Genomic DNA, 27,077 nt, shown 5'->3' with positions numbered 1-27,077 from the left:
TTTTTAAGATAGATTTGAGGTCCCCCACTGGCCTCAAAGTGAGACAGTCCTATTTCTGCCTCTTGAGTAACTGGAATTATAGGTGTATCCACTATAACCAGTCCTCATGATTCCTTTTAAAAAGAGCCACCATGGCATTCAGAAACCCAGGCCCACTCTTCCAATTACTCATGTGGACACAATACCATCAGATACCTGCTAGGTGGCAATTGCTATGCTCAGTGCTGAGGGTCCAATTTACTGCCTATCCCCCAAAGCCTGGAGCATAAATGAAGACAGACAAAGAAAACCCACCCCAGCATGCAGGTGGAAGCTCCATGGCAGGGCAAGTCTGAGTTCCTTTACAGACAGGATACCAATGAGCTTCTCCTGCAGAGTGAGTAAGAGATGATTAGAGTGGGAATGAGCACCCATGTGGAAGTTCGTAGTCCCACAGAAGGAGGTTTCTAGATGGAGAAATGTGAGCCAGGCAGTCCTACACAATTATGCTAGAGCAACAGAGAGGCCAGATCAGATCCACAGGGCTTATGGACTTTGACAGTGTTGGGGTCTTCTTTTATAGGACTCAGATAAACAAGCACACAAACAAGCAAAAGGCCTCAAATTCTCTGTCTTAACTGCTAGACCCCTGAATGACTCCCAACTGCAGCCTCTGCTTTTAGGGTCTGGACTCCTGCCACAGCTATGTCCACCCACCTTGTTTCTATCTGCATTGATGATAAGGTATGGCTGTACTCCTTGCCTGTTAAACACAACAGGAAGCAATGGAAATATCCTAGGGGGCCACTTCTAGAGTAAAAGAGATTAGAAACCAGTGTTGCTTTGTTTGCCAAGACAGAGAAAGATTATGAAAACTTTAGTTGAAAATAGGTGATTATTACCTAAGATTATGTTTTCCTTGCCAGAAGAAAAAAATATGTTCATATTAAAAACAGGATGGAAGAGATTTCTGCTTTCTGTGGTTACTTCTATTATTTCCTTAGTTGGTCTCAGGTTAGTATAATGAAATACCTGAGGCCAGGTAATTTATAATGAAAATAGATTCATTTAGTTCACAGTTTTGGAGGCTAAACATGTGACATTGGGCTGAGCTACCTCGTTAGCCCCTGACAAAGGCAGATGATATCATATAGTAGGAGTAGAAACGGGAAAACCCATACACAGAGGGGGACAAATATGTTGGTGGCCTTTATAACAATCTATTCTCTCAGGAACTAATCTGACCTAGTCAGAACTACATGAATCTCTTGTGTGTGATCCTACATAACTTAATCATCTTTTAGTAAGCTCTATTTCTGAAGGATCCACAACCTCTCATTACCATTGAAGCTTGGACCATTGAAGCTACAGAGTTTCAACACCTAGATTCTTGATACACCCTCAAACACAGCAGCTGCCAACTCTGCCAAGCCTGTGCCACAATTCTGTGTTGTTGAATATTTGCTATCAATCTGATGTATATAATCGTTTTATACTTGTATTCTTACCTGGGTGTGCTGTGTGTGTGTGTGTGTGTGTGTGTGTGTGTGTGTGTGTGTGTGTGTGTGTGTATGTGTGTGTGTGTGTGTGTGTTGGTACTGGAGCTTGTACTCTTACCTGGCCTTTTCAAGGCTGGCATACTACCATTTCAGCCACACCTTCAATTCCAGATTTTTGCTGAGTAATTGGTGATAAGAGCCTCTCTGACTTGTCTGATCCTCAGATCTCAGCCTCCTGAGTAGCTAGGATTCCAAGCTTAAACCACTGGTGCCTGGCCCTCATAGGGTCTTCCTCATAACATGGGGTTGACTTGCAGTGCCATCACTGTTTTACAAGATGAAGAGTACAAGACTGAGAAAAGACATCTGCCAAAGTCTCTGGGCATTGTAGCCAGGATCCTCTGGGTCAACCAGACTCCATGGCTTGTCATCATCCCCCTACTGGGCTACTGTTAGACACAGAATTGATGTGTCTGACTCCTGCTTTTATCTGCTGAGTGCTAGTTGATGGAAACATACCACCAAGCAAAGGAAGCTCTTACAGGATACTATATGGATATTAGCTCTTTCTCTTCCCCTCTCTAAACATAATAAGCCGATCATCATCAGCAAAGGTACATTTTAGGTCCTTGCCAAAGGATGTCATCAACTTCATCTTTTATATCTTTCCATTTTTATCATTTAAAAAATATTTGATTGAGGAAAATTACATTTATAGATGGTTTTGAAGAACATTCCTGATTTTATTCCTAGATGAAGACAGCCCTGCAGAGACTACGGTTTATACAAATGTATCTTTGGAACTGCATTTTAGTGTTTTACCCACACATGGGGATATAAAAGGGCCCAGAATCATCCCTAGTTTTATTCTAAAGAGTGTCTTAGAGATTGTTCACTGGGTCCTCAAGTGACCTCATTCAAGAAAAGATCCACATGAAAAATTTCTTTCAAATCAACTGCTGGTCTAAGAAAGCCTTGCTATCCTTGAGGAATCAATTGGTATTACATTTTTATATGGGAATGGTAGATTTTATTTCTGAAACCTTGTATATATTTCCTTACTTCAGCTGACAGGAAGCTCAGGCCCAAGTTTCCAGGCCTACTTTCAGAACCATCGAGAAAATACTTGGTCTATATGTGCATTCCAATTCTAACTAGTCCCCAGTTACATCTTTGCAGGCATTAGTTCTATTTTCCAGTGTTTTTCTTTCTTCCTTTGTGTGTGTGTGTAATATTGGAGATTAAACTCAGGGCCATATACACATGTACTGGGCAGGTGCTTTACCAATTGAGCTCTGCCCCCCAGTCTCTTTTGGCATTGGTTATTTTCAAGGTAAGGTATCACTTTATGCCCATGCCAGCCTGGGCTTTGATCTTTCTACTTATGCTTCCCTGTGTGACTGTGGGTGACAGAGGTGAACCACCGGACTGAGCCATTGATTGAGATGAAGTCTCATGAATTTTTATGTCTGGGCTGGCCTCAAACTGAGATCCTGGATCTCTGCCTTCTGAGTAGCTATGATTCATGCTTAAGCTACTACACCTGGCTTACATTTTCTTATAAACTAGTTCTAATGTTTTTGGACTGAAGAGGTTATAAATTTGTAACACTTTTCAGGCGAATTGGGTCCACTTGATATCCTAGCCAGTTATATAATAGACTACCCTAGAGTAGCCTGTGTCCCTCTGAGATGCTGGTTGTGGCATTTGCAGACCCCTTCCACATGCTCCAGGAGAGCTGTTTCTGAATCATATTATAGCTAACGGTCAGAATTGCAGAGGAAAAGACTGAGACCCTGCTCTGATGGGCCAATGTTTTAAAGCACTCTGTATTTAGAAAGGGAATCTTCTTGTCTTATTTAACGTACAAGTATCTTTTTGAAATGATCTTTTGAGTACCAATTATGTCCAAGAGGCTTTCAAAAGCTTTACCCTGTTTGATTTAGTCCACATGAAGTTATTACTGATTCTAGCTCATAAAGATGGATGGATTTTGAAGCCTCAGAGAGGATGGGGGTACTTAGCTAGATGGAAGATTAGTCCCATAATGCTCACCTCTAAGGCCTGGGTCCAGTGTTCTCCAGCAGAAAGGATCTCATTCTGCTTAAGGGACATGATATACCTGGTACATCTACAGTCCCAGGAAGGTGAGGAATTTAGAGTAGAGTGCAATGATATGAACCTAGAGTACCAGCTTGCCTGAGCAACCTCTGTATCAGCATCCCCAGGGGAAGCAGCCTGCAAAATAGTTCTTTCTCCGCCTTGATGAGTTTCCAATGTCAAAGACAGGTCTATTTGCATGTGATTGACTGACAGCTTCCTGCATCCCTAAGGACTCCTCATTTCTCCTTTTCTCTCCCCCACTGAATCAGCCATGGGCTGATAAAATGCCAGGAAAGGGTTAGGAAAGGTAGCAGCATGCAAGAGAGCAATTCAGAGTCATTTGCTCTCAGCAGAGGAGTAGCCGCATAAGCTCCTGCTGCTTCCTTAATGTGAACCATTCTCAGAGAACTCTCAGGCCAGGCCTTTGCTGGAGCTGGTGTGCAAGCCCCGCCCTCTAAGAAAAGAAGCCACTGCAATGATGCTCCAGCCTGAGACCCTGATTAATCCAGACCCCACTATCTATCTAAGTGCTACCTGCCAGCTCTCTCCTCTTGATGCCCCACAGACAGTAGAAGATTGATTTCCCAGGATAGGAACGCTTGCTCCCTTCTGAAAACAGCTTCATCCCCCACATTCTGTACTGATAATCCCCATACCCTGTATGGCTGAATGATTCTAATTCACCATCACCCAGACCACAAACTCATTAGCACCCAGGCTACTTCCTCTCCCCATCTTAGTTCATCTCTTCCAAGCTCTTGCAGGTCTTTGGCATCTCTCATCTGAGCTGGCTTCAAGCTGCACACAGGACTGCTCAGCCTCTCATTTCCCCAGTCAGTCACTCCACAGCCATTGAGTATCCCTTTTAAAAATTTAGATCTGTTTATACCACTGTCCTGCTTAAAATTCCTCATGGACACCCCTCTACCTGCAGATAAAGTCTATAAATTATTTACTGTGCTACCCAAAGCCCTATACAACCTGGTCCCAGCCAATCTTCTTAAGTGAACCAAGGTTGACATGTGGAGTCTCAGTTAGGGATGGCAGGCAACGTGGCCCTGGGTGCCCAGGCATAAATAGTCTGGCTCTGTGGCTTAGAAGTCAGGCTCTAAGATCCAGACAGATCACTAATCTAAACCAGCAGAGTGAGCACTGCTTCCCTGGGCAAACACACAAGCACACACAGCAGGGAATAATGGCTGGTCTCAGGAAGGAACTGTCTACCTGCCCAGTGCCTTCATAAACAGCCTCCTGGGAATGGCTGGGTGAGGAAAGACCAGAAGGCCACTCTGTCTCTGGAAGCAAGTGAAAAGAGAGGGCAGATCCCCCTGATACAAAGTTCCTTTTCCTTGGGAAGCTCCTAGGAGCCTGCCTCGACTCACCCCTATCCCATCTCCTTCACCTTGCAGGAGCCCTGCTCTCATTGGCTGCTTTATTGTGGATCGGCAGTACTTCCAGGAGATTGGCCTCTTAGATGAAGGCATGGAGGTCTACGGAGGAGAGAATGTGGAGCTTGGGATCAGGGTGAGTAGGGTTTCTTGACAACAGGGCTGAGTGCAGTTCTGAAGAGGGTGACTGAGTCTGGGGGTAGAGAATGGGAGGTTACAGTTGATGGTCACAGACTGATTTGGGATGTCCAGTCTTTAGTCCTGGTCCATTGTATGATTGGGGACAGAAGCAAGAAGACTTGAGGGATGGAGCCTTTTGGCATTTCAAGATTAAGAAGACATGGGAGCCTGCTTCCTGCAGTCCAGGACATGGGAGAATTGAGCTCCAATTCAAGGGGACAGTTTCTTTAAAACCAAACCTAAATGTATTGGGTTGAGCAAAGCTATGCCCTCTTGAAGACATAATAGGCATATAGGTTGGAGAAGATGGACTCTCAGCACCACTGTTGGCCAGATCTATAGGACCATTTCTGCCATAGACCATTTGCCTGAGGTAGCCACCCATCCTGCCCAAAGGGTGTCAGCCCATCCTTTGCAACTGTCAGCCTATGGTGTGACTCCCTGATAGGTGACATTTTGTTTCTCACCCTTTGGGCATAGTTCTTAGGCTTTCTGATTTCTTTTCCCTGACCTATGAAGAAATGAGGGACACATAAAGCCTGGCAGTAATACAATGATGGATACAGTGAAGGAGATGTCCATGTCCAGAAAGTGTCCCTAACAAGCTCATTGTTTGAGTTACAGTGTGTCCCTATGATCATTCCAATAGTCTAGGGACTGATAACACCTATGTACTACAGGCTTGGGAACTTTTGGAGAGGACCTCATGCCTTCTGGTGTTCATAGCTCTCATCTGAGATTTCCTTCCTCAGACCAGCTGTTTGCACAGATCTGGAGGAAACCTCCTCCAGCGTCTGGCTAGTTCTAAGTAGTGATCCACTTTATCATTTTGCCCATAGTGTCTGGGCCTGGTCTAGCCTTTTTCTGCTGCCTACTCCATGAGACAGACAGCTGACCCTAAGTAGCATTTGACCCTCACCTGAATGAGCCCTAACCAAGCAACTATAGTGAGCATCTCATAGTACCTATGGGACCTGACAGTGCTTGGCAGAAGGACTTCAACTTGTCTGAGGATTTAATACTAGGGCTTTGAAGGCTGCCCATAGGAACAGACTGTATGAAGCTGGGCTTAGAAAACACTTCCAGACACCTGTATTCACTGAAACTCCAAGAAATTGCTTAGAGGCAGTGGAAATGCATAGGCTGCCTGGGAGCTAATGTATTCACAGAGGACAGTGCCTGCATAATCACCCTCATTTCTTCAGCTCTCCTTCCACTGGCCATTTTTTCACCGTCTGCGTCCTCACCATCTCATTTCAGCACAGCTCTTGGATAAATGCTTGCCCCCAAACACAATCTGTTTCACTCGGAGCTGCTGTCAGGAATTGGCTGAGCAGGCTGAGCACCGCCTCCGGTCACTTGTGTTCTCTGGATAAAAATGTCCTGGAATGCAGAAAGAAATTAGATTTGTGAACTCTGTTTCCAACATGTGTGTGAGTCAATCACAAAGTGGTGGAGATTTCTGGCTTTTCCTTCCTTAAATTATAATACTATTCTGGAATGTGGGCCTGGATGAGGCTCTCAAATGTGTTAAAATACCTATGGATGGTTTCGTGTTCAGGATTTAAAATACAGTATAAAATGTTGTCTGGCTTTTTTCCCTCTATATGGCTTCCCTCCTACTTGTCAGAGAGGAAGTGTGACTGGAGTTGAAACAAAGGTGGCTTTTAAAAGGTGGACCCCCAAAACCCTGTTAGCTAGTAGAATTGAATACACCAAGGAGAGCCTGGGTAATCTGAATTGTGGCTTCTACTTGAAGGAATACAGCAATGGTGTATGGTCAATGGACCATCACCTTGCCAGATACTCTCATTTGTGTTGCTATTAGTGTTTGTTTTCATGTTTACAAGCTGTAACTCTCAGTGCCTCCATTTCTTCAAAAGACATCTAATGGTTAATTATTACCTCTGAATTGTGTGTAAAATTGAAAGGTGTTACTTTTCATACCTTGCTTATCCAGAGACTACTTACTCAAAGCTGTTATGTATTTTGGAACATAGAGATAAAGTTGTTTTCACAATTGTTGAGTGTTCTGTGCCAAGAAAGAAGCTAAGCATTGTTCTTATATCATGTATCCATATCTATCTAACTGAAAAGTAGACTTTTTAATGACCTCTCCCCTTTATTCAGATGAAAAAAACCCGGAATGTTCTCAAGGTCATGTAACACATAAAATATAGACAAAGGATCCAACTCCAGATCATAATGATTTAATACATAGACCACAGTTACTTATCCAAGAATAAAAGCCCTTTGAGCAACCCCAGAATATGTTAAATGTCTATGAAGTACTTTTCTTCTCTTTTATTCACAATCATGTCTCCCATGTACCCATTTAAATTCTTACTCTTATTTTAAACTCAGTTCTACTATGACTTTCTTTTCTGGTTTCTAAGTCCATAAGGCAATGGAAAAGGGGAAAGAATTGCTGTGGCAGAATGAATTGACTGTGAAATAAGAGCTGACATACAGTAGAAGATAGAATGATTGCATGCTTCATGATTATAAAAGTTCTAAAGCATATAAAACTGTGTTCATGAGCTGGCAACGAAGCAAGAAATTGTTAAAAATTTTTATGAGTTCAGGTGAGTCTCTCTAAAAATATGAACTCTTACCCTCCTTTAGCTGTTTCATTTGGAATGAGGTTTTATGCAGATATAATCAGGTTTAGGTGAAGTCAACACTGGTGGGCACTAATCTGATATGATTGGTATCCTTGGAACAAGTAGACATAGGCAGACATGGAAAGAAGGTGGCCATGTGAATAAAAACTAGGGTCATGATGCCACAAGCCATGGAAGGGATACGGTAGGATCGATCCTTCCCTAGAGGCCTTAGAGAAAACCTGGCTCTACCAAAAACATCTCAAATTTGTGTTAATTGAACAATCTGGTTAACAGCCCAAAGAAACTAATATAGAGGCCAAAATTTAAGTGATATAGATGAATATTATATCTGAAGAAATTAATACCTCTTAGTCTTACGTTTTCTCAACTACAGAACAGGTTTCCTTCACCTTCCATAGATTTGGGATCCCAAGGCCTATTTTGTCCATATCAAGTATGAATTCTGTCTGGAAAAAGACTCTTTTAATTCAAGCTACGAAAGTACACACAGCTAGAGTCTTAAGTAATCCAAATTCAAAAATTTAAAAACAGCACACAAAAAAACCCAAAAACTAGACAGGAAAAAAATCAAAACTACCAGGAGCTAACACTTCAAAAGTAGTGAACAGTCACATTTGATCCACAAATTCTTCAAGTACAAAATCAATCAGACACAGGATATAAAATCTGTTGTATAATATACTTAATTTGGTAGGAGACTGAAAATATGAGTAAGAAACAAGATTTTATACAAATGATCAATGTTGGTTTTCAGCCCCTGAGGGAAAAAACCTACAGATTTATTTTTATTCATGGTTTTGATCTATGGTTACTCGGCTTCATTGTTTCCAGTCCATGGTAAGGCTGCATCCTCTAGCATAATGGAGTAGAGCTGTTCTCAGGGCTGCTAAGAAGTGGAAAGACAGAGGAGCCACTGGCAAGGCATATACTTCGAAGACACATCCTCAGTTGCCTACATGTTCCAACTAAACCCCACCTCTAACTCAACTAAGACTTCAACAACAGATGGATCCATTGGTGGATCCAATCTTCTGATCCAATCACCTTTCAACAGTGTCACAGGCTTGGCACCAAGGCCTCAACAAATGACCCTTTAAACCATACTATTCAGTTGCTTTGGGATAAAAACAGAATATCAAACATTAATACCATAAAAATGAAACAGAAAGTTCAATGGATAAATTAAATGCCTACATGAACATTATTAAAGTAATAAAACTAGAAAACTGGAAAATAGATCTAAATAAATAATTCAAAATAAACCAGAGACAAATTAAAAGATAAAAGAGGGAGGATGACAGGGAAAGGTTTACAAGTATGTGAAGTGAGGGAGAAAGTCTGATATCTTATAACTCCAGGTGGAGGTGTTAAGAGGAACAGATTAGGCAAAAGCAATATGTGAGTAAATTATGCCTTAATTTTTTTCAAATCCTCAGTTGGAGAAATTCAGCATATCCACAACAATATAAATATGAATATCATCTGGACTGGGATGTCACTCAGTGGCAAAGTGCTTGCCTAGCAATTGCAATATCCTGGGTTTGATTCCCTAGTACTGAAAAAATAAAAGGACATATCATCTAATGGAACCACACAACCCCAAGGCAAAGAAAATTTACAACACATAGCAGTAAGAAGAGCAAGAGTACAAAAAAAATAATAGAATAACAACTACCCTTTCAACCACAACAATTGAAGCTAAGAAGTAATGGAATGATATCTTCAATATACTGAGAAGATAATTGTCAATCTAGTAAGCCATGCCTCAGTAGCTCATGTCTATCATTCTAGTTGCTTTGAGGTAGAAACTGAGATGATCACAGTGTGAGGCCAGACTAGGCAGAGTTTGTAAGATTCTATCTCAACCAATAACTGGGTATAGAAGTATGTACCTCTCATCCCAGCCATATGAAAGGCTGAGATTGGAAGAATCAAGTTTCCAAGGCCAGCTTGGGCTAAAATATTTGAGAGACTCCATGTCAATGAAAAAGTGCTAGGTACAGTGGCATATACCTATCATCCGAGCAATGGCAGGAATCATAGAATAGGATTGTGGTACAGGTCAGCTTGTACAAAAAATTGAGAACCTATATCAAAAATTAGTAGAGCCAAAAGGGCTGGAGATGTTGTTCAATCATGACACCCCGAGGTTAAACCGTATTATTTCAAAATTAATTAATTAATTGATTAATAAGCCAAGGTCAAGCACAGTTATTGCAAAACATTGATAAATCCTTACTAAAATAATTTCTGAAGGATTTACTTTAAGTATAAGGAAAATGATCACAGAAGGAAATCTGAGATAAAGGAGAATGAAAATAGTAAATATGTGAACAAATCAAAATAAATATAAATGTTAAATAGTACCAGAGCAACATCTGGTACAGGTTAACAATAGCATATAAGTTGGGTGGGATGATCAGAATTAAAATGCTGTTAAATGCTGATGTGGTGAGAGAGGAAAAAAGAATACTGGTTGACTGGCTGACTTGAAAAGTTGGTATTTTAAATAAGCATGTTAAAATTTTTAGGGTAGCCACAAAAGTCATCAGTGCAGAAACTGTAGTTTCCAAAGTACTGGAGGAAAACTATAAAATACAAAAATGTGAAAGAAGGAAGAAACAGAAATATTGAACAGGTTGTACAAAGAGAAAACATAAAGCCAAATATATCAGTAAATTTGCATCAACTAAATTAAGAGTTAAATAATTTTAGACTACACTAAAATTTTCACTAGCTGTAGGCTATTTATAAGATCATATCTAAAATATGATACAGAAAAACCAAAAGTATGGAGTAAGTCATTGTAGGCAGATGCCAAGCAAGAGAAAGTTGTTTGGATAACCATAGAAAAGGAATGTCTCAATCTGCTTTAGTATTAAGAGGTCTACAAAATTCATAAATGTGAAACTTATCAAGAATATAATTAGAATTTATATAAACATAATTGCCAAATCTTCAGCTGTATAAAGTAAAAATTGGCAAAGCTACAAGGAAATTTCAACAGCTCCCTAACAGCAACTTTTATGATTTTCCCCAATAATAGATAGACCAACTTGTACATGCCTAAAAGGCACATATGGAACACTTTATCTAATGGTTGTTGAATACAGCTTCAAGAACTCATGTGACAGTTATACAAGTTGAGCACATACAGGAGTATAAAGCAAAATGCAACAAATTTCAAGGGATTAACATCCTATCCATCACATTCTCTGACCACAGTAGTATTGTTAGAAATTCATAACCAAAAAATGACAGTGAAAAGCTGGATTCTGGGAATTTATAAATTATGCTTCCAAATAACTTATAGGTCAAAGACAAAATTATACTGAAAAGTTGAAAGTATTTTGAATTGAATGATAACAAACATGCTATGTATTACATTAACGTGTAATATAACTAACCTAGGAGAAATAGCATAATGTACCATTTCTAACTTTAAAAAGAAGAGCTGATTATCCTGCCCATGTAATTGTAACCCCGCTGTACAATATGTTCACAAATAAAATAAAATAAAATAAAAATAAGAGCTGAAAATTAAGAAATAAACAATATAGGTATTTAGCAAGAAAACAGTAAGGAGTATTTTCATCTACTCTTTGTGTAATAATCAGAACAAAATCTGGTGAAATAGAAAGCTTGCACCTATGCATATAGTAGCAAGGAGTGGTTCTGGGCTCCTCTTATACATTGCTAGGTGCATTTCTGTCTCTAGGCCTGTAACCAACTTTTTCCTGGCTTAGTTTTGGTGAGGAAACCCACAGCTTGGTGCTTGGGTAGTCATCACTGCTAAGTTGCTCCATTTCTATATCTTTTCAATAGTAATACAATAGTAATTCCAGAAATTGACATTATTATTGTAGAGGTAAATACTTGAGGCTTTCATGATGATCTTTCTGATTCAAATCCAGAAGTTCAGAGTTTTACTTAGCCTCAACAACCTGACATCTTGATGTATTTCTTTCCTCTCCATACTAAAATCCTCATTCCTAAGGACACCTACAAAATTACTTATTTACTTCATTCCCCAGAGTGCCACACCACTTCGCAACATGAAAAGAACACTAACCAACAATGCAATAACCAGAAACACTGTAATTTGGGGGCATTTTATTTTTGCTCTAAGATCTTTCCCACTAGGGATGTAGAGTTAGATCCCTGTGATTTGAAGATGTCTCTTCTGATTCCTCCCTGTGCAGATATCCAAGCAAACTAATAAACAAATTCTGCTACTTCATTTTGTTCTTTGTTTTCATATTTAATTTGTATAACTATGCAAACATGTATACAATTCCAAAATCATATATCTAAAGTAAAGGAAGATTCAGAAGAGTTTACTTTTGATCACTGATCTTGCTACCTCATTTCCTCACTACTGCTAATGTAAACATTAATTTTGCTTTTGTTTTCCCTTACACTTGAGAAGATATAAGGAAGTGTTTATGTGCGTATCTCTCCTCTCTTAGACAAATGATTATATATTCTTGCTACTTTGCAGATAGATTAGAGAGAGGGAAAGATTGTTCCTTTGTAGGGTACAACGGTATAATTAATTAGGTGTTGTACACATAGTTCATATATGCCTTTCATATTACCTATCTTTTGACTAGATTCCAAACATTGGAATTGTGAGGTCAGAGGGTAACTGTACCTGTAATTTGCTGGACAGTGTCAGGATCTCTCCAGACAGATGGTATTATTGTTCCTCTAGGAACAATGAAGGTGCCAATTTCCACACAGCCATACCAATCCCACAGCATGTTGCAGGATCTCTGAGGTTTTGCCAATTCAGACAGATGAGAAATGGCTTTCAGAGTAGCTGTAATTTGCATTTCTCTTATTAAGAACTAAGTCGAAAAGCTTTTCATATGATTAAGATCATTTGCATATCTTTTTCTTTGCGAGCTGTTCATCTCTGGCCCACTTTCCTTTAAGGTTGTTCATCTTTTCTCTATTTTTAGCATCTCTGCATATTAGGCATGTTAATACTTTGCCTATCATATTATAAATTGCAAATATTTTCTTCCAGTTTGTTACTTGTCTTTTGATGTTGCTTTTGGTGTTTGTTTTTTTCCCCCTTTGCAAAGGCTTTTTTCCCTTAATATGAATAAATCTATTGATCTTTCCTCTTGTTGTTGCCAGATTTTAAGCAATAGGAAATCTGACATGATCTCAGACTATAGAGAAATTCACCTGTGCTTTTTCTAATTATATGCATATTATTATACATTTTACATTTTTAATCTCTGATTTATTCAGAATCAATCTTTCTATGCAGTATGAAAAGAGGATATAATATCCTTGTTGCTTTTTTAAAAATGAGAGCAACCACAATTATCCTACCACTTCTGTTTTAGTCTGCTTTTTGTTACCATAGCAGAATATTTGAAGCTGGCTCACTTATAAAGAATAGAAGTTTACTTTGACTCTGGGTTCTTGAGGCTGGGAAGTATAAGATTGTGGCATTGCATCTGCCCAGCCTCAGGATCTTGTGCTCCAGTATAACATGGCAGAATCATGGAAGAAAAAGCGAACATATGCAGAAGACAAAACAAAGCAGAACCTTTATTTTACAGCAACACACTTTTGTGGTAACTGATCTGGTCCCTTTAGAGCAATAATTCATTCCCTTAATAGACAACCCAGTCGCTGAGAGCAATAGGTATAGGGGACAGCCGAGCAAGAGCCTGACTGCTGCTGAACTTGACAGTAAGAACCAAGGTTCTGTAATGGGGCATGGGGCTGAAAGGAAGGTCAGGAACAGACAAGGAAGAGCTATCAGAGGGAGTCAGGGAGAGGCTGGTCACTGGCAGTGCAGAAGATAGTCTTTAGTGAATTCTCAGCTCATCCTACCTTATTCAGCACTTTTAGCAGTGACTTGAGTGGCAGGAAAGTGCATTTATGGTGAACACTAAGAGAGTTCATGCATTTCCTGGGTGCCAACACTGGCTTGTCACTGTCTAGGAATATCTAAGATTCTGTTTAGTGGCATAACTCTTAGACAACAGAAGAATGGTATTATTCCATACAGCAGATATATGTCTCACAGTTGGTAGTAGTTAGCTGATGATCTAAAGTCATGGGTAGTTCCCCAATTTGGAAGACAATGGTAATAATGTTAATAATAACAAGAGAACCCTCTATGTATTACGTGGTATTTGCCTATTACTTTGTGTATATTATCTCATTAGTTGTTATGATGCTTCAGGTTGTTGTTCGTGCATTGTGAATTAGAACCTGGAGAAATGGAGATAAATTGCTACTCCCTCTCCAGGAGCACTCAAGATTAGAGTCAGCCTCACTAGTTAAAAGATGCATGCCTTAATCACCGAGTTTATCCACCCTTACCTTTCAGGGGTTTTGATTCTTCATGTTTAAAGAGCTAGAGACTGGTAAAATCCAGGCAGGTTCATACATGTAGACCAGGGTGTATTGGAGAAGATAAACTAGATTGACTTGATGGCTCTGCCCAGAGGCCTGGAACATAAATGTCTAGGAAATCTCAGAAACCTGCTCTCATCATGGCTGTTCCCAACAAGTCATGTGGGCATTCACTAAAAACACTGAATGCAACAGTTTCAGGTAAGGCAGCCTGGCATCAGAAACCATTGTGCAGGAGCTTCTTTGTCACAGAGCGCATCCTTTCCCAGCTCACCAGCCACGGAGGGACTCTGCAATTACAAACCAAGAGCTGAACAGACGCAGTTTAATAGTACATTGTAAAAAGTTTTACGGTTACTGGAGATAAGTGCAAAATTAATCCCTAAAGAACAAAGCAATTAAAAAAGTACATAATGAAGCAGTTAGCTACAAATGTTGGTGAGCAGAAGGAGAATGCCCACAGATGATTATACTCAGGAAGGGTCCTCACACTTTGGTTTTGTTAGTAGTGTTCATTGAGGGAACCATCAAGAAGTAAGATTCATAAAAACATGTAGAAGTGATAACAATTGATCAAGGATTCTGAGTCAATTTAAAGGAAATTTTACCTTCTTTAAAAGCTGGGCCCAGGAGGAGGAGGAAGAAACTGCTGTAAAAGCCATTTTTGGAGTGATCCATGAAATTTGTTTATAGACAGTGGATTACAGAGCAGTAATGGATCAATGCTGAATTTCCTAATTTGAAAGAAAAGGTGAAAAAGCCAAAAAATCCTGGGAGACAACAAATGTATGTTAAAGCTCCCAAGAGATATTTTTTTCTCTCCCCATTTTGCTTCCTTTCTTCTTGTTCTTTAGTTGAGGTGGCTGCTGGTTAGTGTTGGACCCAGGAAGGGAGTTTCTTTAGCACCATTTTTTTGTACTTCTCACTTTCCAGGCAAGGCCTAAAAAAACTGAGAAAGGGATCCTCCTCCTTTTGTTCCCTTCGTCCTTCTCTTCCATCTCCTCCTCATTCTGTTCCCTTCCTTCTCTTCCTCCTGTCAATCCTCCTTCTTCATCTCCTGTTCCTCCTCCTGCTTCCCCTCCTCCTCCTGCTTCTCTTCCTATTGCTTCTCCTTTTCCTCCTCTTCCTCCTCCTCCTCCTCCTCTTGCTTCTCCTTCCTCCCTACTTTCCTTACCTCCTCTTCTTGCTCAATAGATAGTTTTGTAATTTTTATTGACACGACCTGACACTCATAAATCTGCAATTTCAGAAGAGGAGCTTAGGGATCACCTCTCATTATTTCTTAAATGTTCTTTATTTCTTAAAGCACTGCACGTACTACCTAGAGTTTTTTTTTAGTCATAGAAATTATGGACCAGGAGGGACATGATTATAAGACATATACTTCATTCAGGATTTTCATATTTCTGAAATCAGACTTTGTATTATAGATTTGGAATACATAAACAGTAAATATCTTAATAAATGATCATTTATCATCCAAACCAGGTACTTCTCAGAGTAAAAATGGGGTACTTACAAATAATTACACTGCTGAGCTAAAAATCAATCCTTCTTCATTAAAAAAAAAGTCACATTAGAACACAAAGTATAAACTAGTACATTAAATATAATTGTCCTGAGCAATCCAGGACATCTGAATACTCAGAATTTTCTGTGCACATTTAGTGCAGTTTATTCATCTGACATGATTTGATGGGTACCTGCCACATGCACGATACCAAATTTGAAAGCAAGCACACATTTCAAAGGTAAATACAAGCCTATCACTATGTTGAAGATTTTTTGTTTTGTTTTGTTTTGTTTTTGCACTAATAGTATAATAGGGTGAAAGTAAAACTTGGTAAATGGAACAACAAGCAAAACAGATGCATAGTGACAATGTGTAGTTAGGGCTATGGTTAGTTGCCTGAAGCAGACTTCATGCACAGAAATTTCCTTTCTCGTCATCACAGAGGCTGAAAGTTCAGGAATGGGGTGCAGCATGGTTTGATCAGGTAAAGGCTCTATTTCCACTTTATAGACAGCTATCCCCTCTCCACATCCTCACATGATAAGGATCTCTGATATCCCTTCCTCTTAGCACAAGTTTTATTAGTGCTCTACTCTGATGACCTCATTTAATCAGAATCACCTCTTAAGAGAATTATCTACAAAACAGTCTCATAAGGAATTAGATATTCAATATAGGAAGGGAGAGTACACAAACCAGTCCATAACAAATGCTATAACTAGAAGAAGAGAAAAACCACAGATGTATACCAGAAAGCTAAGAATTTTGTGTTAGGTTTAGTGACAAAATTCCCAACTCTTGTAACAGTGCCTGATACATACTAAGCACTCAATAAATCAAGAATGAGATTAAACTGAAACACAGGAAGCATACTAAGCATTCTAAGTTTAGAAAATGGATTGGGGGATGACAGAGGTTGAAGGAAAGACACATGTCAGGATGCTCTGCATGGACATGTCCACACAAAGATAATAGTGACTTGGACCACAATGTTGGCTGTGCAGATGGAAATAAGGGATTAATTCAAGCTAGACATGGAGATGACTGTACTTTCTCATGTGCTGATGTGGAGGGGGAGGACTTGATTACAAAGTAAAGGTGCATTAGGAAGAAGACTCAGGCACAGATGAAGCGGCAGGAAATCAGGAAGGAAATCAATAACTTTGTTTTGGGCAAGATGAGCTTGACATATCTGAATGACTCAAAGATGCCATGTAGACAGTTGGGCATATAAATCTGCAGCTTAGAGGAATGCAATTTGTTTCTTCCTGCCCTAAGAAGATTCTGAGATAGCAATGGTGAACCTTATAATCAGTGAACTCTTACAGAGGTAATAATCATAGGTAATATTTATTAGGATCTAAATTTGTGCCAGGTGATAAAATAAACCCTTGTCTATATGTCCTTTCCTTTATTACTCCTGCATATTTTGGGAGTTAGTTTTATCTCCATTTCACAAAAAAGAAACCTGAAAGATGAAGTAAAACTCTCCCTCTTTGCAGATGACATGGTCTTGTATTTAAAGAATCCCATGGACTCCACTCCCAAATTACTCAAGCTGATTTGAAACTTTGGCAAAGTAGCAGGGTATAAAATTAACCCTCAAAAACCAATGGCTTTTCTGTATGCCAACAAGGAGAAGAGCGTGGCTGAAATCAGGAAAGCAACTCCTTTTGTAATAGCCCCACAAAAACTAAAGTATCTAAAAGCTAACTAACTAAAGAAGTGAAGGACCTCTATGATGAAAACTTTAAAAACTTAAAAAAGGAAATTAAAGCAGAACTTAGGAAGTAGACAAACCTCCCATGTTCCTGGATTGGGAGGATTAACATCGTGAAAATGGCAATACTTCCAAAGGCTATCTACAAATTCAATGTGATATCTATCAATATTCCAACCTCATTCTTCAATGAAATAGAAGAAGCAACACAAAAATTCATATGGAATAATAAAAGACCCCGAATAGCAAAAATGATCCTTAACAGAAAGAACAGTGCTGGAGGAATATCAATACCAAATTTCAAACTCTACTACAAAGCCATAGTAATCAAAACAGCTTGGTACTGGCACAAGAACAGACCTCAGGACCAATGGAATAGAATTGAAAACCCAGAAATGAACCTAAAGACCTATAGCCACCTAATCTTCAGTAAGGGAGCTAAAAAAATAGAAGAAAGACATCCTCTTCAGTAAATGGAGCTGGCAAAATTGGTTAATAACCTGTACAAAACTAAAGCTAGATCCTTATATAGCACCCTGAACCAAAATGAACTCCAAATGGGTCAAAGACCTCGAGTAAAAGCAGACACCCTGAAAATATTACAGGATGGAATAGGAGAAACCCTAGGGCTCCTTGGCACAGGCCAAAATTTCTTAATAGAGACCCAGAAACACACAAATCAAAGAAAAGTTGGACAAATGGTATTGCATGAAGCTGCAGAGCTTCTGCATGGCAAAGAACATAGCTACCAAGACCAATAGAAAGCTCACGGATTGGGAGAAGATCTTCACTAGTCCTAAAACAGACAAGGGTCTCATATCTAAAATATACTTAGAACTCAAAAAATTAAATCCCTAAAAACAAATCTTCAAAGAAACAACCACCCGATAAATAAGTGGGCTAAAGACTTAAAGAGAAACTTCTCTGAAAAAGAAATAAGAATGGCCAATAGACACATGAAGAAATGCTCCATTTCTCTAAACCATTTTTTCCTACAAATTGTGTGTGTGTGTGTGTGTGTGTGTGTGTGTGTGTGTGTGTGTGTGTGTGTATGTATGTATAATGGAATTCTATACCTCCATCAGAAATAATGACACCTCATTTGTTAGGAAATAACTAGTATATATCTAGGATAATCTTATAAGTAGAAAAAAAATCAAAAGCTATGCACTTAGGACCATATAATGTTTGATAGGAAATGTACTCATTATCTTACTCATGTAACAGTAACCCCTCTGTACAGTACTTTTACAATAAAAATGTACAAAAAAATAAAAAATAAACATTAAAAAATAAATCTAATAGAAGTCCTAAAAGATAAAATGAGTTGCCCAAACCCAACAAATCAGCAAGTAGGAATTGGAGGACTTCATACCAAGACTGGTCCAGAAACAGTGTTCTGAACCATGGTGACTTCCTGTCTCAAAAGACAAGCTCCCATGGGTAGACAATATCTTACTCTGCTTCTAAAGTATCATGTGCCCTTGAACTCCAGTTTTCTGGGGTTCAAGCCAATGGAGCTCCAGAAAATGGGAATTAGAGGATTTAATGCCAAGACTGCAGTGTCTAGAACCCGTGTTCTGAACCACAATGACTTCATGTCTCCCAACAGGCAGGTTCCCCAAAATAGACCATATTCTACTCAGCTTATAAGTTTCATATTGCCTTGAACTCAGTTTGCTTACCTGGGCAGTGGTGGGAGCTAATGAATGAAGTCCCTTCAGTCCTGCTCAATCACAAGGCTGATCTCCTTTGGAAATCCAGATATCAATGCAGGTAGGTATAAAAGTCCCTTTCCAAGATGTCACTGTGATGCCCAAGCTGACCATTCATTCTGATGTGCATGAAAAAGACAAATCTCTTTAAGAGAAGTCAAGGCACACCAACTTTTATACCCTGAATTGCAGCCCAGTAAAGGGAAGCTCCTTGGAACAAATAGTATTTCTAAGTGGAGAAGGTTCAGCATTTCAGCTTCTCTTTATCATCTGAATGACAGCCAGGACAGCCCCAGTGATCCACATGTAGGGTAGCTTGCCCCCATGTCTGCTCCAGGGTCTGCTTCAGCTTCTACCTGCCCTATCTCAATACATTGGGAATGTCATCAGATAGTCCTTGCTGTGCTGAGGATAGCAGTATACTCAATGTTCCTGGTTGCACTAGATTTTGGGGACAGCCTTCCTGACTTACAATGGCAGTACTCTTAGACAGGAGCTCAGAGTCAGCCGTGGGCCAATGTCACCCTTTGGAGGGGGTGGGGTGGGGGGCATCTGGTATGGATAGCCAATTTGAATTTGATTGGGACATGTTAATGAACCATTCATATGTGTGGGATTTGTTTCTGATTAGATTAAGCATCAGAGAGAGGAAAGAAGCAGCCACTGATTAAAGACATAAAAAAGGAAACACTTTAAATGAGTAAGTGGTTCATCTTCATACAGCGAAGTATAAATTAAACATCGTTTGGGTGGTCCACTTTGAATAGCAGTTGGATAGAGCATGCATATCCTCACAGAAAAGGCTTCTTACAGCAATTGAAAGGAACTTAACCCACCAGAGAGGGCTCTGAATGCACAGAGTAAATAGATAGCCTCAGTTATCTAAGCAAAATGATTCTAAGATTAAGATGGGGAAGCTTTTATTTGGATTTTAGAAAAATGGCCTGTGAATCCTGTGACATTCAAGCTGATTATCATTCTCTGGCAGTAGACAGGATGGTAATGGGGGCCAGAGATCTTAGTTCAAAATAAAGAAGTGATTAAAGTAGACAGCAGAAGTGTCAATGGGAACTGATTTGGAACCTGCCTAATATTTCTGTGTCTGAGCTTAAGGCTTCTGTAGAGTTTTGCTCAATACATGTGTCTGGGTTTGAAATAATCCACCTTCCCAGCTTCTTGCAGTATGAAGGGTTTAGCCCCTTTTAAATGCTGTGTCTACTGACCAGGGCCAGAGATACCTTTGGCTCACTCCACTATTGAGCTGTGTGTGATCAAACCATCTGCTCTGGCTGGTTTCTCCCTTGGTTTCCTGCCCTCTGCTCTGATTTTGACCTTGAGCCTGACCAGACTCTCACCAAAAGCCCATTCTGCAGATGTCTTATCAGCTGCTAGTGGAGTTCTGTCCTGAATGAACTCATCAACTGAAATTAGGGTTCTCTCTCTCTCTCTCTCTCTCTCTCTCTCTCTCTCTCTCTCTCTCTCTCTCTCTCTCTCTCTCTCTCTCTCATCCTCAGCTTTCATCTGCCAAATGAATTCCTGGCTGCTGCCTAAAGGAACCAAGCCTCTCTGGTCACCTTGCCTCTATACATAGGTAGCATCAGAGACTACAACAGTAGCCACAAAACTCAGAGCTTTAACCTAGGAAAAGTTTATTGCCTGCTCAGAGCACAGTCCCCTGAAGGATGAGAGAGTCTAGTGGAAAATTTTCTTCAGGAGATGATTAAAGGACTCAGGCTGATTTTTTCAAGGATTCAGTATTTGTGAAGTTCAAAGCCACTCTGGCTTAAAACATCCAGTGGATGGATTGGGTGGCAGAAGAATGCACAGGGAAGGCAATGTTAGATATTTGCCCAATTTATCTGGAAAATGATTACTTGTTATTTCCTTTCTCTCATCTCATTGGTTAGAACTTCTCACATGATCCCTTCCAACTTCAAGAGGTAGGGGCTGGGAGATGTAGAGACTTCTAGATGTTGGTCAGTAACAGGAACTTCTGTCACACTCTTGGAGACTACTCCAAGACACTTCAACCCCAGTATGTCCATGCCTGACTCCAGATAGGAATTTTGAGTTTGACCAAACAAGCTCTCCTTGTTCAGAACCTTTAGAGTTGTGTTTTAATCTCAAAGCCCAAAAAATGGCAAGACGATCCTCATGAAATTATTTCCCTGAATTCCTGTGGTCTAATTTTCATAGACAGAGCATTACAGTCCAAGGAAAAGCAGGGACCATTAGTTATAGTGGATCCTTAGCTGAGGTCCCCTAACTTCCCCCTAGATTTTCCTGTAGGTAAGCAACAATTTTCTACATATCCCAAATCCCTTCAAAAACAGCCTCATAAGTTTTTCTTTGTAAAAAGCTCCTAGACATTCCAAACAGGCTTATCTCTCCTTGGAATTCTGCCAGCTAAATCCTTCTGCTGCCTGGTGATAGTTATGAAGGATTCCTTTCAGATGGGGAAACTGCTTTGAGTGTTTCTTGGGACGAGCCCAAACATTCAGACTCTTCAGGGACACCTTCCATTAAAAAAAGCACCATGCTTTCCAAAGTATTCATTGCAAGAACTCTTGAGAAAGGATATACCCAAGGAACAGTTTTCCTAGGAGCCTGGTGGAAAGATAAGCATTGTCAGATTTTAAACCTCTTTCCTTATACCTTAAAATATCTAAATAGCGACCCTAGGAAACCTGAGGGAATACAAGGTAGAGTCTGCTGAGGATAACTTGGAACAACAGCCTAATTTTTGATCCTTCATTTATGCAGTAAATACTGAGTACTTCTAGTACGTATACCAGTCTATGTAAACAACTAGAGCCACATCAGTGAGTGCCGGAAGACATGAGCTTTGTCCCAGAGTCTGATATTATGGGTCAATATTAGAGATGAAGCACCATCTTACTTGTAATCAGGAGAGGCTAAAAATTAAAATTTCAAGGGTGACATTGTCCAAAAAGAAATATACTCTTTGCCTGACTTATGTAACTGTAACCTTCTGTATATTATCTTTATAATAACGATTTCAAATTTAAAAAAATTAAAATTGCAGCGAGAGAATTTTATGGCCATCAAATTGAGGAAAAGTGGAAAAAAACTCAGACAGTGTGAAATGTTGGCAAGGATATTAAGCAGTGTAAGAGTCATCCATGCTGGAGAGAGTGTTTTTTGGTTGTACAACTTGGAAGAGTTTCACTTTCCATGGGAACATTGACTCTATGTTTAACTTATGCCCCAGAAATATTTCTGTACATGGAAAGAGACCCACTCTTGTATCCCAGGAGACACATATAAGAATGGTTCAAGGAATGCCATTCTAACTGGAAACAAGCCTGCCAACCAACAGGAGAATGCATAAATGAGTTGCTGTGTATTAATACCATAGAACACTAGAGTGAGAAAAATAAATGAAGCACAAAAGGCACATAAAATGGAACAATGTGATTTGGATTGGTGGCAAAGATATTATTAACAAAATGCAGTATAATGAATTATCTTTGGAGGTAAAGAGGTACACCAGAGGTTTCTAAGAGATGGCCACAGCACTGTTTCTTAAGTTGGAGAGGTATGCAAAATATGTGTTTAAATAATACATAATTTTTGTCTCTGTCTCTCTCTGTCTGTCTCTGTCTCTCTGTCTCTCTCTCTGTTTCTCTCTCTCTCTCTCTCTCTCTCTCTCTCTCTCTCTCTCTCTCTCTCTCTTTCTCTCTCTCTCTCTCTCTCTCTCACACACACACACACACACAGAGTCATTTTTACCAAAGTTAGAGCAGCCATGGAAGGCAAGTGGGAACTACAGTGGCATATAAATTTGTACAAGGAAGAATTTCAGTACAAGGATAGTGTTGGGAAGATAGAGATCCATGAACATAGTCTAGTCACCCCCGCACTCCCCAAATAAAGAGAGAAGTTGGTATAACTGTACAGTAGTGGATGTGAGAAGAGGCTGTAGGGAGTAGAAAGGGCTATTCTCAGAGGTCTGGCAAGTCTTCTTACCTACTATGAACCTTTGAACACTAAAAATTGCAAATATTAGACTGAGAGATTTTGGATAATTTTTTTCTCTGCATGTACATCATCTATAATCCTAGGTCTTTCTTATACCCTTGACTGTGGTTTGCTGATTGCCTCTGGATAGTATGCTAGCCTTGTCAAGATATAGCCTCTTCTTCATATTCCCATGTAGGACCATGCATAAGAAGTGGAAAATAGGATGCCCCGAGAGTAAGTACCCTGCCCAGCCTGTTTGTTTACCTAAACCTTTTGACCCTATGACCATTCTAGTCCCCTTCCAGTCCTCAGGCCAGAGGTTTGGCTGCATCACCCAGTCTTCCTTCCTGAACTCTGCCTATAGCTCTGGCTTTCCACTCTTGTCTCGGTTTTTTATAGCCAAGTTAGGTGAGACAGCTACACATAAAAAGATAATTAATCACATAAGCCAAGAAATCAGGATTACATAAATGGTATAAATCATATGTTCCAAGAGTTTTAAGGAACTGGGTCATACTGGCTTTGGATACCTGGCAAGTATCAAGGAGGCTTTCTGGGTGACAAGAAAAGGAGGGATATTTTGCCAAGAATAAAACATTCTATGACAGTCCTAAAAGAGATAAAGGCTGATAATGATTTGGGATGTTTTCCTGGTTATATGGCAATGAAATACAAGGCTGTATTTCACTACTGCCAGTTCCATACCTATGGTCAACATAACCCAGTGAACATGCTTTTCCTTTGAGCCTGGAGAGAGCCATGGAATCCTTCTCAACAGAAGACTTTAAGTGACTGGATATGACTCAAGAGTTAACTCACTTGCTACTCCTGTCTCATACTATGACTTGATCACAAGTCTTTGAGCAAGAGAGATCATCAAACTGCATCCTGTTACTTGGTCTCAGGATTTTCCAATTATAACCCAGTATACAACTTCATTAGTTGTGTGTCAAATACTGGGCATCACTGTAGTACTAATAGAAATTAACAGTCATAATGTGAAAAGTCAAAGGGATCTAAGATACCAGCTTCTCCTGTTTGCCACAGGAAGTAAGTAAGACTTATTTATATATGTGGAAAACCCAGACACAACCCCCTGAGTAGCTCCCATTTCATGAAGAAAAACAGACCTGACCTCCTCGAATCCACTACAGGCCTTGCTTTGCTTGTGGGAGTTTCCTCACACTGTATCACTTTTAAACTGCTCCCCTGCCACTCCCAGGAAATCATTATAAGTAACTGATATCCAAGGGCAGGTCTGAGTCATTGGCTAATGGTGGCAGAACCAGTATTCAAAGCTTTTCTACAGGTTTCTAAGATGGATTTGCCTTCCTCAAATTTCAGGCCAGTCCAGAACTGGCCACAGAATCAGGGCTTCTTCCCAGGGAGGGATTGTGGAGGAGGTCATGGCTCAGATCTGAGGAAATAATTTCTCACAAATCTGCTTTCGGTTCTTTTCCCATCTGTGGGGCTGGCTCAGCAGCTCCTCTGAGGCATTTACAGTGTTTGTGAGGTCAGGGGTTTTCGCTATAGTGGGTTCATGATTCCATAAGGCAAAGCCACCTGCTATCACCCATGCTCATTTGAGGACTTCCTAGGTCTTACAACATTAATTCAAGTGCTGTAGCCAAAGTATGTCTCTTTGATTATAGCAGTAGGCACTTAAATGTCTGAATGTTGCTGAAAAACTGCTTGGGTTTGAAGGAATTCATTGTGTTTGGTAAAATCTGGCTACATTTTATGTTTATGGCCTTTATTAGGGCATCCAGCTGAACTAGTTACATCCATGTCTCTATAGTCAGTGAAAGACCTGTACTCTCAAAATCACTCATTCAAATAATAGCTATTGAAATATATACCCGGGTTTCAAGGGTTGCTGTATATATACAAAAATAAACAGACATAATCCCCATTTTCATGAAACTCAGAAACCAGTTTGAGGAAACAAACATAAATGTAAGTTGAGTAAATGTTCTTAAGAATATGAATGAGGAGACTGCAGTCATAAAATTCAATGCACATTCTACAAAATTAAGATAATTGAGAGAAGGGGGGGTTGAGAGGGATAGGGGAGAAGGCAGAAAGGGGTGACATTGATCAGGATGCCCTGGGGTTGGAGATTTCGTGCAAGAGCCCACAAGGCCCTGAGTTTGTTCCTCAGCTCTGCGAAGAAAAGAAAACAAGATTCAATCTGTTCATAAACCGCTTTGTTGAATGGCAACCCCTTTGTACAACTACTTAAAGATGCTAATAAAAAAAGAATAGGAATGAGGTATAAAGGTATTCAGAAGGGGCCTGACTTGGACTATGTAGGTCAAAGAAGTTGATGTTTAACTGAAATAAGTGAGGGAAATGATTCCAGGAAGGGGGACTAGCAGCAAGCACAGAGTTATAGACACAGGAAGTACTTAATGCGGTCAAGCAACACACTGCTCAGTGCTGTCCAGAAGTGACGTGTTGTCTGGTGTCCCCAGTGTCTGTATGATTTGGTATGTGCTTTCAGCTTACTTTATGAGCTACATATTTTTTGGAGTGTTTGGCAGTACTAGGATTTGAACTCTGAGACTTAACACTTGTAAGGCAGGTACTGTACAACTTCAGGCTTTTTGATTGCTTACAGTGCTCTGTTTCCTATGACTTCTGGGTCTTTATTTCTTAGCCACCTCTTTGGTACCTACCCACCTCTCTCTGTGTGTCTCTCTGTGTCTTTTTCTCTCTTTCTCCTCTCTTCTCACTCCTCTCTAGAGCTTACAATTCTAAACTGTCCTTCTACCCACAATTCCATCCTTTGCCCAGTGGCCCTGCTTCCCAGACATAATCCTTCTTGGCCATGTCTTCCATCTGACTTGGGTCCTGCCATCTCGTGAGTTAGACATTTCCTAGGCCAAAGCCAACTTGGTCAGGGACCTACTCTTTAGCCATGCACTAAGCCCTTTTTACTCCCATGCACTCAGCCCTTTTTATGCTTAATGTTTTTAGATAGTCTTGTGCTTTTGCCTAGGCTAACCCCAGACTATGACCCTCCTACCCCTGCCTCTGAATAGCTGTGTACCAACACACCCAGCCCATGCCAGCTCCTTTTCTCTTGCTTCCTCATTCCCTGATTCTCCCAAGCCTCCATGAAAGTTTCATGACATCATCTTCCACATGGTCCAAATGCCAGGGAGTATCTTTGAGATCCCATCTGGATAAGATTTTTGGAGACTCTTTGTTAGGTTTAGCCTTTGGTCACTGAAGGCTCTTCCAGACATTGGTAAACACAAGCATGTCCTCCCTCCCTCCTTCCCAAACTTCCTTCTTCCCTTCCTCCCTCCCTCTTTTTATTCTTCCATTCCTATCTTCTTCCATTCTTTTCTCCTCTCCCTTCCTTTCTTCCCAATTTTCTTGTTGTAGCTCAGGTTGACATCAAACTCATAATCTTCCTGCCTCTGCTTCCTGAGAGCTGGGATCACAGGCATGCTCTACCACAGGCCTTTTCTGGGTGACTCCCATGTCATTGGTAGGGTCCAGAAATGTTACGTATTCCCAGGATTACATGCTGTCAAGAACCAAAGGCTGTATCCAAGACAAATGTTTCCCCTTCCCCAGAAACCAAGCTCCTTTCCAGAGAGAGAAGGAGCCTGCAGCGTCTCTGTATTAACAAGGCCTCTTGGTCTCTGAGCAGAGAGCTGTGTACCCTCTCTTCTGGGAAGGCAGCCTGCCCTCTACAGCCTGCACGCTCCTCAAAAGTAATTGTGCAGAAAAAGCCAAATAGCAGCAACTGTAAAACTATAAAACAACAATAGGCAGAATCTGAGGGTTTCCATACTCTGGGCACTCCAGAAAAGGCTTCCTGAGGCTGCAGCCCTGTATGATATCCCCTGGCATGTGAGTTACTTAGACCCCCCAAAAAACACCTGAGTGGTACCTGTCAGGACAGGAATCGTCTGAAATTCTTGTTGCCACATGCTTGACATTTTAACGTCCTCCACTGCTGTCCATGTGG

The 27,077-nt window shown here is 40.2% G+C and overlaps 1 protein-coding gene across 1 annotated transcript in view; it reads left to right on the top strand.

Moving 5' to 3' along the window:
* Window positions 1-27,077, top strand: part of Galnt18 (polypeptide N-acetylgalactosaminyltransferase 18) — a 315,915-nt gene that overhangs the window by 229,499 nt on the left and 59,339 nt on the right. Inside the window, exon 6 of the mRNA XM_070035320.1 lies at window positions 4,991-5,105. Coding sequence (XP_069891421.1) covers window positions 4,991-5,105 — 115 coding nt within the window. The remainder of the gene's footprint in view (window positions 1-4,990; window positions 5,106-27,077) is intronic.

Source organism: Dipodomys merriami, unplaced genomic scaffold (assembly GCF_024711535.1).
Source record: "Dipodomys merriami isolate MVZ:Mamm:240054 unplaced genomic scaffold, mDipMer1.0.p SCAF_25, whole genome shotgun sequence".
Lineage (NCBI taxonomy): Eukaryota > Metazoa > Chordata > Mammalia > Rodentia > Heteromyidae > Dipodomys > Dipodomys merriami.
The sequence above is the reverse complement of the archived record's forward strand: the minus strand, read 5'-3'. Positions and strand labels throughout refer to the sequence as shown.